Below are 17997 nucleotides of genomic sequence, written 5' to 3' on the forward strand. Positions count from 1 at the left end.
TGTATAGTACTGTCTCACAAATTCCTGCCTGACCAGTAGGGGACTAGGCTTCTCCGTAACCACTGCTTTGGTCATATTAACCTGTGCAGCTGAGTGGGAGAGGAACAAGCTTTGCTCTACAGCAGGGCAGATGACAAGAAAACCTCCATGCAATTGCATCCGTACATATATGTGCTCTACCACCAGTCTATATGAGTAAGACTTAGCCTCACTTGTTGTGGACAGTTCAGGCGAGCCAATGACCAATTCCTAAAGCCAAGTTAGATTATTTTGACTGCTGCTTTGAGTCTGTTGTCCATTATGGTGGCCATACCTACCTTGTCTATAGTGATTAACAGTCGCCACATGGCTTCTGCCAAGTCAGGATTCAATCATCCCCACTGTGTTTAAGGATTCCAGTTCAGTGACAACAGTTTCCACACTAAAATCAGACCTACAGAGAAGAGAGACTACAGAGCTCTTCAGAGGTGATGGAGCTAGTTTTACAAATTTATTTCTCAAGGTTCTGGTGAGAGATGCATCCTCTAGACATTCCTGGGGTGTGTGAGTAGGTCTTTCAAGATAAATCCATTCTAACATTCCCATCTCTCTAAGCCTCTGAATCCCCTCATCCACATTATACCAGGGCAGTTCTGGCATTTTGACCTAAGGTAATGTCAGCCACCTTTTGATCCATGTTTTGCTAACCATTCAAAAAAATTGTTAATGTCCTTTCAAACGCCTCAAGTTATGACATTCATGGTATAATTTCTTCCTAGTGGGACCATATTAATAAATTCAACTTGATCCAATTTCACATTCCTTCCCCTATTATCACACAACCTCAATATCCATTCCAACACATAATCCCCTGAATTCTATCTATATAGATTGGAAAACTCATGCAGTTCTTTTGGAGTGCAGCATGCCTTCTCATGGTCACACTTTGTACCTCACCTTTTGGGGCCTTTGGGGACTTTAGGTTAGTTATATATCTTGAAAAAAAGGGGTGGTGGGGGTGGGTCTCAAAAAGAAATAAGTGTCTTTCAAGCCAATTACTTGAGTGCATTCTGTTGCAGTTTCATCTGGTGAAACAGGATTAGTTGCTCCATATAGAGGACTGAGGACTGTTTCCCCAGGGAAAGTGGTTACAAGGTTAACAGGCACTGAAGGATTAATCTCCTTGGGCGAAGGCTGGATAGCAAACTTTTGGGATGACTGGAGGCTAGGAAGCTGTTTCCTCAGGGAAGGCTGAGGTTGGGAAGCCCTTTCCTCAGGGCAGTCCATCACAGGTCTATCTAGCAAAGGTTCAGTGGATTCCAGGGATTCCATCTCTCCATCGCCATCATTATCAAGCCATATATCACCATCCCACATATCAGGATCTCATTCTTTTCCTATCAAAGTCCTTGCTTTAACAGCAGACACACTAAGGATGAGATTTAATTTTGTAAATCTGCTACTTGCACAATGAGATTCTGTGTCTGGTTTTCAGAGATCTCAAGTCTGCGAACACAGGAAGCAATATTTTCTTTCAGGGCACACATGGAAACTTTTACATCATTCATTTGGCACTTGAGGTACAAATTTGGAGCCTTCAGCTCATCTCTTCCCCTCATCACTCTATCTAGCGTATCTAACAACAACTAACCAACATGATACCTTTTGATTACACAAAACTCCAAAAAGACGTCAAAAACACCCTCACCCAGAGCCTTGCCTCATATAAGCACACAATTAGGAGAATCTAATGGTGATATTTTGAGTATCTCTCTGGCCAAATTAACCCCATGGACTATCAGTGTCATCTTGCTTATCTGAAAGAGTCATTAGTGCTTCTGAGTCTAATCAGAGTAGAAAACCAATTGTAAAAACCCATTTTTAAGATTCTGTTTCTCAGGAAGCATTCCTGGTACCAAGTTGTATCAGTTAGGATAATCTAGATAAACAGAACTAAAAGGAGCAATCTGTAAATATGAGATTTAGAAAGGTGTTTCATGCAATCATAGGATTGGAAGAGTTCAAAATCCATAGAGTAGGCTGTGAAGCTAGCAGCTCCAATGAAGGGTCTGGATGAACTCCACAGGAGAGTCTAACTGGCTGAATAAACAGTGAAAAAGTCTCCACCAGCCACAAAGTATCCTTGCAGCAATGGTCAAGCCTGTACTTGCCTGACCAGACAACTAGGCATAATCACTTGGCCAAGTTGACACCAGAACCTAACCATCACAGGGAGTGAGCTCATCTTGGTTTGTACAGGTTAGTGTGATGCCCTGGTACATTCCAGAGTAATCTGGGCAGAAGATAAAGAAATGCTATTTGCAAATTTCCCTGGAGGAACTGGGGGAAAATTTGGAAATATTAAACTTCCCCACCTGGGGGAAGACTTGATATTCTGACAAGCACTGGGGACTACCAACTTAATAGGCCAAGTCTTTGATCTTGTGGCTTGCCCTCACGAAACTTTTTCCTGCAAAGGAGAAGCTAAGATTACTTATAATTATACCAAAGAGTCACCACCAGATACCTCTTTTGTTGCTCAGATATGGCCTCTCTTTCTGAGACAACTCTGCAGGTAAACTCCCTGCCCTCCCCCCTACGTGGGACAAGTGTCTCAGGAATATAAATCTCCCTGGTAATGCAGGACCTGACTCCTGGGGATAAACCTGGCCCTGGAATTGTGGGATTGAAGATTTCTTAACCAAAAGGGGGAAGAAAAATGAAACAAAATAAAGGTCCAGTGGCTGAGAGATTTCAAATAGAGTTGAGAGCTCATTCTGTAGTTTATTCTTATGTTTTATATAGATATTCCTTTTCAGTTTTTGGTGTATTGGAGTAGCTAGTGTTAAATGCCTGAAATTGATGAACTGTGATCCAGGAGTCTTGATCCTTGAAAATGATTGTATAACTACATTGGTTTTACAGTGTGATCATGTGACTGTGAAAACTTTGTGTCTGATGCTCCCTTTATCCACTGTATGGACAGATGAGTAAGGAAATAAAGAAGACAAAAAATAAATAAATAGTGGGGCATGATATGTTTTGGGTGTTCTTTTTACTTTTACATTTATTCCTATTCTTATTTTTATTGTTTATGGAGTAATGAGAATGTTCAAAAATCTATTGTGATGATAATGTACAATTATATGATGATACTGTGAACCGCTGATTAAATACTTAGGATGATTATATGGTATGTGAACATATCTCAATAAAATTACATTTAAAAAAAGCACTGTGGATAAGGGAAGATTGCTTTGGAGGTGAAATAATACAATCTGCAAAGAAGCTGTTGCCATCTCAAATAAATCAAGCAGTTTTCAACAGTAGTGATGAATCTGCCAGTTCTTTCCAGTTAAAATAAGGCAGAATGGGAAAGAGAACTAAAGAATTAGTTGTTGTTGTTGTTGTTTTTTTAATTAAGCCTTGAATTGCAAATGTTCACAACCTTTATAAGGGCTGAATAACATAGACTCAAGAAAAATTATTTTGAAATTTCATCACCCCCTGGTTATGGTCCAGTCTTGATCAAGTTGGCAGTGAGACTTGCCAGTGCTCCATCCCCACACAGAAATTTTGAACAAACACAAGAACTGGCAGAAACGTCTTTCACAGGGCTTCAGGCAACAAAGGGTTGCAGTAACAGGACAACTGCCACATCAAGTAGAAGGCAACCCTACCCATAGGTATGCCTAAGAGTTACCTCCAGAGGACTTCTTTCGTTGCTCAGATGTGACCTCTCTCTCTTTAAGCCCAACCCTGCAAGTGAAATCATTGCCCTTCCCACTACGTGGGACATGACATCCAGGGGTGAAGTCTCCCTGGCAGCATAGATGCTGTCTCCCAGGAATGAGCCTTGCCCTGGCACTGTGGGATCAACAATGCCATTCTAACCAAAAGGGGGAAAAGAAGTGTAAGAAATAAGGTATCAGTGGTTGAGAGAGTTCAAATAAGAGTTGAAAGGCTACTGTGGAGGTCACTGTTATGCAAGCTTCAGTGAAACATTGCTATCTATTATACTTGCCAAGCCCCAACCAAAACTATTCCTGCCAATCCTAAAGAACACCTATGGCGTTATATAAAATTCTACAAATGTTCCATGCACTAGGGTAACTTTTCAGAAACCTACAATCTCCAGATAGGCCCCTGGACCAGATAAGCCCTGAAATGCAGAAGGGCCAGCCTCTCCAGAACATAAACTAGTTCTATCCTCTGAACCCACATTATTGACAGCCCCTTCCAATATGAAAAGGCTAGAAAGGGCATAGTCCAAATACCCCTAAAGAGTGGGAGAAAGATCAAAGGTGATGGTGGAGTTATTCAGAGAAGGTAGGGTTTAACAAATGAGGATGATTACTTTATCATTATATTGATACTTCTTTTAGTTTCCAGTGTCTTAGAGCAGCTAGAAGTAAATACCTAAAATTGTGGAACTGCAACCCATACAAAACTATGAAATCTGTTCTACAACTAACTGTTGCAATGTGCTTTGAAATTCGTTGCTTTTTTCTATATATGCTATTTTGCACAAAAAAGAATGCATTTACCATGTGCTTGCTCTGTCCAGCACAGACATCATACAGAACAAACACAAACCAGAATAATTACTTCAAAAAAAAAAAAAAAACCTCAACAGTTACTTTTGTTGAAATTAAAAATTAAGAAGAACACTTGCACAGACCAATCAGAAAAGACTGGGAAAGGTATCTTCTTTCTTCTCTTAAGCTCCTGATATTCAACAAAATCTCTACCATCACACTAGCTTGATACAAGCTTAAGAAATAGATGTCTCAGTGTCTAATTCCAGAGATAACATTTTAAAATATCAGGTTGAAACTAAAGATTACAAAACAAAGAAAAAGGAAAGGATAGTCTATGGAAAGAAACAGGATAAAACATTAGAAAGCATCAATGAAGAAGACCAGATCTGGGACATACCAGACAGAGACTTAAGAAATGATCTTTAAAATGCCCAAAGAATTAAAATAAAAAATATGAACAAAAGATCAAAGAAAAACAAACAGAGAAAATATCAATAAAGAAAGAGAAATCTTGGGAAAGAACCAAACAGAACTGAAGACCACTATAACAGGAATTGAAATTCCTAGAGGGATTCAACAGCAGATTAGAGTTGGCAGAAGAATCAGTGAATTTGAAGTTAAGACCATTGAAATCATTCAGTCTGAGGAAGAGAGTAAAAGGAATGAAAAATGAACAGAGCCTGAGGGACCTGTGGGATATAGGCAAGTATACAAATATGCATATTGTGGGAGTCTCAGAAGAAGAGAGAAAAGGGCAGAGAATAATTTAATAATTGGAAGAAATTATGGCTGAAATTATGAACGACATGTCTCAGATTAAAAGTGCTAATTTCTCATCAGAAATCATGGAGAGAGAGAGACAGAGAGACAGAGAGGACCCACCATCCAGGAATTTTATAGTTGGCAAAACTGTCTTTCAAAAATGAGGGAGAATTAAAAAAAATGAGGGAGAGAATATGACATTCTCCAATAAATAAAAAGGGAGGGTTTGCCGCCATTAGACCAGCCCTACAAAAATGCTGAAGGGAATTCTTCTGGTTGAAAGGAAAGGATCCTAGACAATAGAATCAAACGGTTCCAGGAAAAATAATGGCATGAATAAATATAAATGCCAAGATCCTTGTATTTTTGGCGTGTAACCAGTTTTTTACCTCCTGCAGGATCTAAGAAGACAAATGCATAAAAGTTAACGAAAAATCAATGCTCTGGGACTTATAACGTGTAAGTATGTAATCTGTGACAAGAACTATACAAAAGCGAGAAGAAACAAGAGTAAAGGAACCATGCTTCTGTTATGCTAAAACATCTTATCCCTAAAGCCAAATACACTTCCTCTGGCCATCACTAACCAAGTGTCCTGGCACAGCCTGCCCACCCCCGAGTGGACACTGGTGCGGAGAAGATGTGGCAGGGCCTGCGGGGCCTGCAACGCCAGTCTCAACCGACAAGAAAGCCAGCATGGCCACGGCACGGGAGGCGGAGCCCCGCCCGGCTTCAATCTGGCGTCGGTCAGACCCCGGCGGCGCGACGCCGGCGTGCGCGGAAATGCCCGACGGCGACGACGGTGGCCGGTAGGGGCGCGGCGCATGCGCAGTGCCGGCGCTGCGTACCATGGAGTCGCTGGGCGCACGGGCTCCGGCGCGGCTACGGGCTATCCTCTCGGTGCTGACGCCCCTGAATTCCCGGGTGTACGTCCCCTGGGCGGAGCCCTCTGCCGCCAATGGGTAATGACTGCCGTTGCACCAGGGAGCATCCCGCCTACTCACCTCGGGAGGGGTGGGGGTGGGGGGTCGGCTGGGCAGTCGGTCCGCGGGGGATCTCACTGCCCGCTCAGCCTTCAGGGTCGGGAAGCGTGCGGCCCCCGTTGGCGGAGCTGGCCGCCTTAAAACCGATGTAAACCCGGCTCCTCCCGCTCGGCCTGGGCACGTAAGCTTTGTGACTGGAACTTTAGAACATCTCGGCCATCGTCGGGTCCAGTCCCCTCATCATGGAAACGGGAGACCTAGGGAGGTAAAATAATTTTGCTGTTAATCACACAAGTCACTCGCGGCAGAGCAAAGATTAGACTCTCAAACCCAGTCTCCCCACACCTTATCAGGCGTAAGGACAGTAGCCCCTTGTGCCTCTTATAAAGAAAATCAACCGGAGAATGGAGTACTGATAGCTTCGGTGCCGGGTCCCAAGTCCCCTGAGTCTTCTCTGTTTGCTGATCTCAAACTTTCTTGTGCAAAAGAATCACCCATGGGAACTCTTGGAAATTCAAATTCTCAGTCCTCTATTCCAGAGGTTTTAATATTGTAGGTCTGTGGACATGCCCAGAAATCTGCCTTTTTCGTTTCCTGCCCCAAGCCTCTTTGAGATAAAATAACCACACACACACACACACACACACACACACACACACACACACACACACAAATCTGGATTAATCTGTGCCCTACTGTCTTGAAGATGGGTGTCTTTGTTCCCAAGAAATACTGGGCAGAAAATGTAGATAGAGTAGCATGAAGTTTATTTTACTTTATTCCATGAAGTCTACATGCAAGCACACACATGCATTCATGCAAACACATGTGATTTGTATGCAGTTAACTGTTACTGGAGTGGGTTCCATTAATGACTAGGAAGAAAAGTCAGTCGCATTTTTACTTGATCTAATGTGAAAACCTCTGATTTAAATACTAATTTGGAAGAAGGAAAAAGAAAGAAAAATCTCACCTGCCTTTTAATTTTCATATCGTGGTTGACCATCTCTTAGGTTTTATATTTGATTTAGGTTCTTTAAAAAATATTATTAATTTAGAATTTTCAGGAGATTTTTAGAACTATTTTGATAACAGGTGGGAAAATACATAAGTGGCCCCAGCTGTATAAATCAGCAATGGAAAAGTGAGCATTTTATCCAGTTTCTGTAGTTTGTAGGAAGGGACTGAAATAAGGATACTGTGATTGTACCAATATTAAAGTTGTCATAGGTCATTTAATGGTCAAAAGAAGGCTCCATCCACTTAGCTGCCCCACAGATTATTCTTCCTAAAATATCTCTGAAGAACAGGTTTCTCTGGATTTTGAGCTGCCATTTCATAAATGTAGTTGCAAGTTGAAATGACTGTTTCTGAGAAAATAGTCACTGGTACTGATGAATCCTGACATGAGGCTACACTCCTGTAAAAACTGCTTCGAAATAGCCAGCAGTGGACTGGCAGTTGTGTTCCAAAAACTTGTTTGGAACTCTGACCCATTTCTGATGGGTTTTTTCCTAGATCAGGCCAAAATAGCCTTTTCTACCTGAAATTGTACTTTGTGTTCAGTTACATTATTAATAATTTACAGAAACAAACCACCATGAAAAACAGTTTGCCTGGAGAAGATGTTTACAGAGTTCAACCTTACGATATCCTGCCAGAGAACCAGAGGCCATCCTTGCCTTGATGCCTGCCACCACCCTCATCAGGCAGTCCTAGTTGAATTGAGTGTGTCCACAGTGCCTGAAACTCTGCTAGGGACTCTTTTAGCCTCGGGCATCGTGGAGTTAGGAAAAAAGCTTAGGCTCAAGTTCAAGTGGCTGCATTGCCATTTCTGAGCAGTAAGGTCTGTGGGTAGGTAATGCTTCATTGTAGTCAATGGTTACTTTAGAGAAAATGCATATACAAAAGAAATAATTGGACATATAGGATATAGTTAGTATGTAAGGGTGTGTCTTAAGTAGCCCCCATTTTTTTTTTTTTTTTTTTTTTTGGCATGGGCAGGCACCAGGAATCGAACCTGGGTCTCGGACATGACAGGTGATAACTCTGCCTGCTGAGCCACCATGGCCCACCCTGTAGCCCCCATTTTTATCTCTAAGCTAAGTGTTTAAGAGCTGTGGCTCTGGTGTCAGATATTCAAGTCATTCGGTTGTTATTCTTGGCTTTTAGCATGGGGGAGGCAGGGCAGTTCCCTGAATTCTGATCTTCGGACTCCTCAACTGTAATATCAGCTTAAGTATAGTATGCATCTCCTAGAGGGAAATGTAAAAGAGATAAGAAAAGCTCTTGTCACATTTGTCTCTTATCTTATTTATCTCATGTTATCTTTATCTCTTATTTCATGTTACTGTGTGCCTGATAATGTAGTAACAAATGTTAGTTTTAGTTTAATTGTTGCCCCCAAGCTTTCACAGACTTATCTGTCCAGCCTCCCGGAAAAAGGGAGTCAAGGGCAAAGTAGACGTCTGACCCACTCTTCTGAGCAGAACTTCCAATAGCCAGGCGGATTTAAAAAGGGAAACAAAGGATTTTTTTTTTTCTTCCAAGAAATGAACTCAGTATACTGAGTTCTCAACCTTGGTTGCCTATTGAAATCTCCTGGTGAATTTGAAAAATTCAGATGTCTGATTCCAGCACAGACGTGCATTCTGGGCATTCAGAGATTTAAAAGTCTGCGAGATGATTCAAGTCCAAATTTGAGCTCCGCGGATTTAGTGGGAGGGCAGGAAATGCCCTAGTTTTCAAAACTTAAGTGAGCAGCCTTGCAGGTCTTGGGAAACTTGGTCTGCCTCCTACACTCCCACGGTCTCCTCCATCCCCCAGCTTCTCTTTCATAATACTTCTCATGCTGAATAGTAAATGCTGGTGGCGGGTTTAATTACTCACATTTCCTTCTAGACTCTCAGTTACATGAGGGTGTATCTTAAACACCCAGCACAAAGTGGGTGCTCCGGAAATTTTCAAATGAATGAATAGTACAGCAGAGTTTTGGGTGTTTTTGAAAGCAGATACCAAGGCTCTACTCCAGAATTACTGAACTGTACTTCCCAAGGATTGTCTTAGGTGTGTATATGTTTAGCTCTCCACAGGTGATTCTAATGAATACATTAGAGTACCTGGATTGAAGAAGGAATAATTAGGAGGGGAAAATGTGGTAGAAAGACACATTGACAGCCCAAGAGGAAGGGACTCATTTTTCTTTAAGATTCTGTCATTTTTCCTACCTGAAAATTTGGGGAATTCGCTACTTTGAGTGTGGTCCAAGTAACAAGCATAGGGCCATTCAAGGGACTGGTCTTCACAGCATGATTTCTTTCACTCTCATGGGAGTGTTGTCCAAGGCCCCAATTATCACTCCACAAGGCACCTTGATGAGCCAGAGAAAAAGTCTTACACTCATTTCAGTTATCTTTTATTTATATGTGGAAATAAATCAGCATCCAGTGCTATTATCTTTAAAAATAAAACTTTTTGTTATATTTGAAATTAATTAATTTGCTTTTGTTCATAAATAGTTCTCAGTTCTGTTTCATCATCTTGGGGAATCACCAGAGGTTTTTGTCAGCCTCTATGAATCCTGTGTGACAGGCTGATGTGATGATGGCACCTACCTCTGGCGTGATAAACATACAGGATGTCTGTGACAAAATGCTAGGGACATTCTCTTTTCCCTTCTGTGATGAAGGAAACTCATTGCCCAACTGGACCGTCCTTCCCCACTCAGTTCCAATCTTAGCTCCCTCTTTGTCCCACCCTCCTGCTTGCTTGTCCCCACTTATGTCCCTAGCTTCTAGACCTTTGATCATGCTATTTCTTCTCCCAGAAATGCCCTCCCCACCACATTCTTTTTTCAGAATTTTACATCTCTAGTTACCTCTACTCTATCCTGATAGGATCTGTGTCTGTCCTCTAAAGCCAACTCCAAAGTATTCTGCCTGTGAAATTTTCCTGACATTGAGTTCCCATCTTGGAAAGTTCTTGGCTACCAGTTTTTCTTTCTATATTCTTTTTAGGCAGTCAAAAAAATATTGGATGGCAATAATTAGAAAACAAGAATTCTAGTGTGAGAAATCAAAACATAGATACAGCAAAGTGCCGAAGAAAGAGGCTTTTTGCCAAAGAGACTTAGGAATGCTAATGCAAATTGAAGGAAAAGGAAGCCAAACGCTAGAATAGCAGTGAGTCTCTGCCCTGGGCCTTTCAGTCACCGGACCCTCGAGAGATGCAGACAGCAAGAGTCAGCACCAGTCTGACTGGAAACAGAAGGGCTTCTGACATTTAGAGAAATGTTAGGGGGGATTCCTCTCCTATGCATCATCTTCAGAGTGCAAAATGGCCCTGACAAGCTTCTGGACATTTCAAGGAAGGGAGCCTGTGGTAGTTAGATTCAGGTGTCAACTTGGCTAGGTAAAGGTGCCTAGTTCTGTTGCTTGTGAACATGAGCCAATGGCATGTGAACCTTATCTGTTGTTGATTACACCTGATTTGATTGGCTGGTACTTACATGAGAGAGCTTAACATATCACAGCCCAAGCAGCTCAGCATACCTCATCTCAGCACTCAAGCTCTGCCCAGGCCTTTGGAAATGCAGAAAGGAATCACCCCGGGGAAGGTTGTTGGAACCCAGAGGTCTGGAGAGAAGGCCAGCAGAGATCACCCTTGCCTTCCCGCATAAGAAAGAACCTCAGTTGATAGTTAGCTGCCTTTCCTCTGAAGAACTATACGTCAACTAAATAAATCCCCTTTTATTGAAAGCCAGTCCATCTCTGGTGTGTTGCATTCCAGCAGCTAGCAGACTAGAAAAGAACCCCTAAAAAATGTCCAGGGCACGAGGTGTAATAAAGAGAAATGACAATATTGCACACATTATCACTAACATAACATGCAGATACTAGTTATATCTGTGTAGGGGGCTGCCTCAGTTTATGAAATACAGAAAATGCTAATAAGAACTTTTGTCCAACTGCATATCTCAAGCTCATTTCTTTCCCTATCATAAATTATCCTCCTTTGATGGTTTGCAGAATACATTCTCTGTCTTCATCTTCTTTCCTACTAGGTATTGAGCAAAGCAAATGCACCAATGAACAAGTATTTGTGGAAATGAATCTTTATCAGTTGAGTGGATTTACTTGCTTTTATCTTGATCCTGAAGCCATCTTAATAAAAAATGAATTGCTGAGAAAAGTAGGACATTCATAATAAGTAAAGTGGCAGTGGTAGTGTTCTAGTTTGCTAGCTGCTGGAATGCAATATACCAGAAACGGAATGGCTTTTAAATAGGGGAATTTAATCTCATGCTAGGTTACAGTTCTAAGGCCGAGAAAATGTCCCAATTAAAACAAGTGTGTAGAAGTGTACTATCTAAGGCATCCAGGGAAAGATACCTTGGTTCAAGAAGGCCAGTGAAGTCCAGGGTTTCTTTCTCAAGTGGAAGGGCACATGGTGAACACGGTCAGGGTTCCTCTCTCATCTGGAAGGGCACATGGTGAGCACGGTGTCGTCTGCTAGCTTCTCCTGGCTTCCTGTTTCATGAAGCTCCCTGGGAGGCATTTTCCTTCTTCATCTCCAAAGGCCACTGGCTGGTGGACTCTGCTTCTCATGGCTATGTCGTTCTGCTCTGCTCTCTCTGAATCTCCTCATTCTCCAAAATGTTTCCTCTTTTATAGGACTCAAAAAATTTATCAAGACCCACCCTAATGGGTGGAGACATGTCATCACCTAATCCAGTTTAACAACCACTCTTGACTAAATCTCATCTCCAGGGAGATGATCTGATTACAGTTTCAAACATACAGTATTGAGTAAAGATTATTCTATGTTTATGAAATAGGATATTGATTAAAACATGGCTTTTCTAGGGGGCAGACATCCCTTCAAACCAGTATAGTCAGTATGACACCATTGCTGTGTGGCTTTCTTTCTCCTTCTGTAGTGTTTCTATTAGATGAGCTAATAGTTACACAGGCCTTATAACCAATTCTGTCTTGTGTTTTTCTAGAAATTATATGTTACTTAAGACTCAGTATACCTGTATTCAACATTTGTTTCTGCATTCTTATTTGAAATTGGTAAATGAAACAAAGCCAGAAGAGGAAACAAGTGTTCATTTTTTCAGAAGTGCTCACAATTCAGATCATTTTGACAAAGGGCAGAGGTAGAGGGTAGGGAATACATACAAATAAAAGGAGGCAGTAGTTGATTTGCATTCATGAAGTTTGTTAGTAGAAGAAGAGCCAGCACTTCCTCTCAGTCCTTGTCCCAGTGTGCATGACATTTCTCCTGTGCTTCACCCCATCATGTCCTGGTAAACTCATGGGGACGCTGTCATGGCCTGGCACACAGGCCTTGTCAGTGCTCTGTTGATGTTGAGAGTTTCTGGAAGAGCAGCTGAGGGGAATTTACACCTGGCCTGGCGCACACATCTGTCGGGACACGTATAACCCTGTCATGAAGCCCTCACCTGTGCTGAGTAAGTCCTAGGGAGTGCCAGTTCATGAGAATTCTTGGGCCAAGGCGGATCAGTACCAGGGGGCAAGAACTCTGAAGATGGGACCTACGAACATGGTTACTTAATCCACACTGAAAGAGTTCAACATTGTAAAAACCAGCATGGCCCTATTAGTATGCATTGGCTGGCCAGAAAACATGAGAAGCCTACATCAAAGGACTCACTTGGCTTTAAGGCCCTCCTGGATATCTGGGGTTAGGAACACCACAAGGCGGCTGAAGGTCTGGGTAGCTCCTCTAGACCACTGAGGCTCAGATTCACAGTGTCAGAGTCAGTCAGGTGCTGCTGGCTGCCAGCTCACCTGGCCTGGGCCCATACTTTACAGCCATTGATTTCAACAAGCCTCAAAATGCTTTCGTAGGATCAGCTCTGAGCTGGGTGTTGCAGGATTTTCTAACCTGAGGACACTCCAGGTTTGCAGCCTAGAGAGGAAGATAAATACCATGTCATTTTTAGGATTGAAAACTGAGGCATAAAGCTAAAATAAATCTAAGAAGACTGAGAAAGGTACTGTAGCTGACTCAGGTATATAAAATGGCAGTTTTGTCATATTACATTTGTACTGCCAAATGATTTTATTTAGGCATTGGTTTTATTTTTTTTCCTTCCAGCACCTCAGTGACTTCAGCTAAAGTGGATGTGAATGGTGTTTGCCTGCATTACCAGCAGACTGGAGAAGGAGATCACACAGTCCTGCTACTTCCAGGAATGTTAGGTCTGGACATTTTTTAAATGGAATGTTCTGAGTGCTCTACTGTCTGTGGTAACATTCCTAGTACATAATGCCAAATAGTGATTTTTTTTTTGTACCTTGCTGAAATGCTTTAAGTAATATTTACTACTATTAAATTTAAGTGACTTAGAAAGGTAGATGGCTTTCTACTATGTATATTTTTATTTAAGAAGCTAGTTTTTCCCCATGTAAGTACAGAGAAACCACGATTGCCAGCAGTTTGGGGGCAGGAGTGATGGGGGTCAGAAAGTGGGGTTTGGAACACATCAGTGGATGGAGGCAGAAGATAGAATCCCAGTTGGCCTGGATTTTCTAGGACACAGGGCTTCCAGTGCTAAAATCAAGAGGAATCAGTCACCCTGATTGTGGTTGCTTATATGTTTGATTAAAATAAGAGCTAAGAATAAACCTTAGTTTAAACCCTTGAAAATCAAACTTAGATTTATATGGAGCAGAGTGAAGTCAGCTGAATTGCAATCCCACTTTATAGACAGTAATTTTTATGGAGAAGGTTCAAGGAAAGAATCCCGAGTGATCCAAGGACGTTCCAAATTTGCTTTTAAGGGTTTCAGTATTGTCTTCTTTTTGTCTAATTCAGTGTTCTCAGTCTATTCTTATTTTCTTATGATTTGCTTCTTCTAAAAATAGTGCAAAAATTTTTCATTGAGTTGATAGTGCCACTTAGCTGAGCCTCAACTGATTGTGGTTTTACTGTAAACAGGTTCCATTCCAGTTATTGAGGCATCTTTTTCTGGATAACATTTAGTACCTTTTTTCCCTTACACTATTGTAATATAACAAAGAAGAACATTTACCCCAGTGGCTGACATAGAGCTAAAGTTATCTGTAGAAACAATGAACAATATACTAGCTTAGGTTTCCATTACTTCTTTATCCCTCTCATTATCCAGGCATAAGAAAACCTTTTAAATTTAATTTTTGTTTATGTAAAACCTTAATATGATCCAAAATTCAAAAAATATTAACAGTGAGATTCTCTGTTCCAATCCCCGTTTCCCAGCACCCAGTTCCCTTCCCTTCAGGCCACCAGTGTTGACATTTGTGTTTCCTTCTTAGGTGTCATGTACTGGCTTATGGTTTTAGTATTTCTGGTGTGCCAGAAAGCAAGTCTTATTATGAATGAAGCTGGTCTTGAGTTAGTCACCTCACTTTTGCCACCTCCTCACCACCCTTCTGTCACAGTAGCTCAGATACCTAAGGCAGAATAACAGTCTTGTGGAAGTCCCTCCAGCCCAGGGGCCACAGGAGATGCATCGTGAGCCAGAGCAGTAGACATAGACCCACAGATTTGCTTTGGGCCTAGTTTTCTCAAGGATGTACCTGATCTTGAGAAAGGTTTATCTTGCCAGGAAGAACAATGAACTTTAATAATGTTCATTTATCCTGTACCATCTTTTTTTTTTTGCAATGGAATATGTTTTTATTTATCTTAGGTACAAACATACATGTAGAAATTCTGGGTCTTATGGTAACTCGATGTTTAGTGATTTAAGGAACTGTCAGGCTGCTTTTCCAAAATGGCTGCAGCAGACTTCATTCTACTAGCAGGGTATGAGTTTCTCTTTTTCCAATCAACACTGTTTTTACTTGACATTTTTATCATGGAAATACTAGTATGTCAGAAGTGGTATTTCATTGTAGTTTTGTTTTGCCAAATGGCTAATGATATTGAACATCTTTTCATGTGCTTATTAACCATTTGTAAATCTCTTTGGAGTAGAGTCTATTTAGATCCTTTGTCTATTTTTATTTGGGCTATTGCTTTTTTTTTTATTAATTAAAAAAATTAGGTAACACAACATTTAGAAATCATTCCATTCTACATATACAATCAGTAATTCTTAATATCATCACATAGATGCATATTCATCGTTTCTTAGTACATTTGCACCGATTTAGAAAAAGAAATAGAAAGACAACAGAAAAAGAAATAAAATGATAATAGAGAGAAAAAATAGAAAAAAAGAAAAAAAACAAACAAAAAAAACTATACCTCAGATGCAGCTTCATTCAGTGTTTTAACATAATTACATTACAATTAGGTAGTATTGTGCTGTCCATTTCTGAGTTTTTGTATCCAGTCTTGTTGCACAGTCTGTATCCCTTCAGCTCCAATTACCCATTATCTTGCCCTATTTCTATCTCCTGATGGTCTCTGTTACCAATGGCATATTCCAAGTTTATTCTCGAATGTTGGTTCACATCAGTGGGACTATACCGTATTTGTCCTTTAGTTTTTGGCTAGTCTCACTCAACATAATGTTCTCTAGGTCCATCCATGTTATTACATGCTTCATAAGTTTATTCTGTCTTAAAGCTGCATAATATTCCATCGTATGTATATACCACAGTTTGTTTAGCCATTCGTCTGTTGATGGACATTTAGGCTGTTTCCATCTCTTTGCAATTGTAAATAATGCTGCTATAAACATTGGTGTGCAAATGTCCGTTTGTGTCTTTGCCCTTAAGTCCTCTGAGTAGATACCTAGCAGTGGTATTGCTGGGTCGTATGGCAATTCTATATTCAGCTTTTTGAGGAACCGCCAAACTGCCTTCCACAGTGGTTGCACCATTTGACATTCCCACCAACAGTGGATAAGTGTGCCTCTTTCTCCACATCCTCTCCAGCACTTGTCATTTCCTGTTTTGTTGATAATGGCCATTCTGGTGGGTGTGAGATGATATCTCATTGTGGTTTTGATTTGCATTTCTCTAATGGCCAGGGACGTTGAGCATCTCTTCAAGTGCCTTTTGGCCATTTGTATTTCCTCTTCTGATAGGTGTCTGTTCAAGTCTTTTTCCCATTTCGTAATTGGATTGGCTGTCTTTTTGTTGTTGAGTTGAACAATCTCTTTATAAATTCTGGATACTAGACCTTTATCTGATATGTCATTTCCAAATATTGTCTCCCATTGTGTAGGCTGTCTTTCTACTTTGATGAAAGACATCACAGAACTTGATGAAGTTCTGTGATGCACAAAAGTGTTTAATTTTGAGGAGCTCCCATTTATTTCTTTCTTTCTTCAGTGCTCTTGCTTTAGGTTTAAGGTCCATAAAACCGCCTCCAATTGTAAGACTTATAAGATATCTCCCTACATTTTCCTCTAACTGTTTTATGGTCTTAGACCTAATGTTTAGATCTTTGATCCATTTTGAGTTAACTTGTGTATAGGGTGTGAGATACAGGTCCTCTTTCATTCTTTTGCATATGGATATCCAGTTCTCTAGGCACCATTTATTGAAGAGACTGTTCTGTCCTAGGTGAGTTGGCTTGACTGCCTTATCAAAGATCAAATGTCCAAGATGAGAGGGTCTATATCTGAGCACTCTATTCGATTCCATTGGTCAATATATCTATCTTTATGCCAGTACCATGCTGTTTTGACAACTGTGGCTTCATAATATGCCTTAAAGTCAGGCAGCATGAGACCTCCAGCTTCGTTTATTTTCCTCAAGATACTTTTAGCGATTTGGGGCACCCTGCCCTTCCAGATAAATTTGCTTATTGGTTTTTCTATTTCTGAGAAATAAGTTGTTGGGATTTTGATTGGTATTGCGTTGAATCTGTAAATCAATTTAGGTAGAATTGACATCTTAACTATATTTAGTCTTCCAATCCATGAACACAGTATGCCCTTCCATCTATTTAGATCTTCTGTGATTTCTTTTAACAGTTTTTTGTAGTTTTCTTTGTATAGGTCTTTTGTCTCTTTAGTTAAATTTATTCCTAAGTATTTTATTCTTTTAGTTGCAATTGTAAATGGAATTCGTTTCTTGATTTCCCCCTCAGCTTGTTCATTACTAGTGTATAGAAATGCTACAGATTTTTGAATGTTGGTCTTATAACCTGCTACTTTGCTGTACTCATTTATTAGCTCTAGTAGTTTTGCTGTGGATTTTTCAGGGTTTTCGATGTATAGTATCATATCATCTGCAAACAGTGATAGTTTTACTTCTTCCTTTCCAATTTTGATGCCTTGTATTTCTTTTTCTTGTCTAATTGCTCTGGCTAGAACCTCCAACATGATATTGAATAACAGTGGTGATAATGGACATCCTTGTCTTGTTCCTGATATTAGGGGGAAAGTTTTCAATTTTTCCCCATTGAGGATGATATTAGCTGTGGGTTTTTCATATATTCCCTCTATCATTTTAAGGAGGTTCCCTTGTACTCCTATCCTTTGAAGTGTTTTTAACAGGAAAGGATGTTGAATCTTGTCAAATGCCTTCTCTGCATCAATTGAGATGATCATGTGATTTTTCTGCTTTGATTTGTTGATATGGTGTATTACATTAATTGATTTTCTTATGTTGAACCATCCTTGCATACCTGGGATGAATCCTACTTGGTCATGATGTATAATTCTTTTAATGTGTTGCTGGATTCGATTTGCTAGAATTTTGTTGAGGATTTTTGCATCTATATTCATTAGAGAGATTGGTCTGTAGTTTTCTTTTTTTGTA

At 40.5% G+C, this 17997-nt stretch overlaps 1 protein-coding gene across 2 annotated transcripts in view; it reads left to right on the forward strand.

Annotated features, from left to right (window-relative positions):
- The first annotated feature begins 6115 nt into the window (after nucleotides 1-6115).
- BPHL (biphenyl hydrolase like) overlaps nucleotides 6116-17997 on the forward strand; it is a 36973-nt gene continuing 25091 nt past the window's right edge. The window contains exons 1-2 of one of the 2 annotated variants that reach the window (XM_077143546.1): nucleotides 6116-6244; nucleotides 13391-13494. In XM_077143546.1, the coding sequence (XP_076999661.1) occupies nucleotides 6132-6244; nucleotides 13391-13494 (217 nt within the window). In that variant the 5' untranslated portion in view covers nucleotides 6116-6131. The other variant, XM_077143547.1, reaches the window with a different exon arrangement.

Source organism: Tamandua tetradactyla, chromosome 25 (genome assembly GCF_023851605.1).
Source record: "Tamandua tetradactyla isolate mTamTet1 chromosome 25, mTamTet1.pri, whole genome shotgun sequence".
Lineage (NCBI taxonomy): Eukaryota > Metazoa > Chordata > Mammalia > Pilosa > Myrmecophagidae > Tamandua > Tamandua tetradactyla.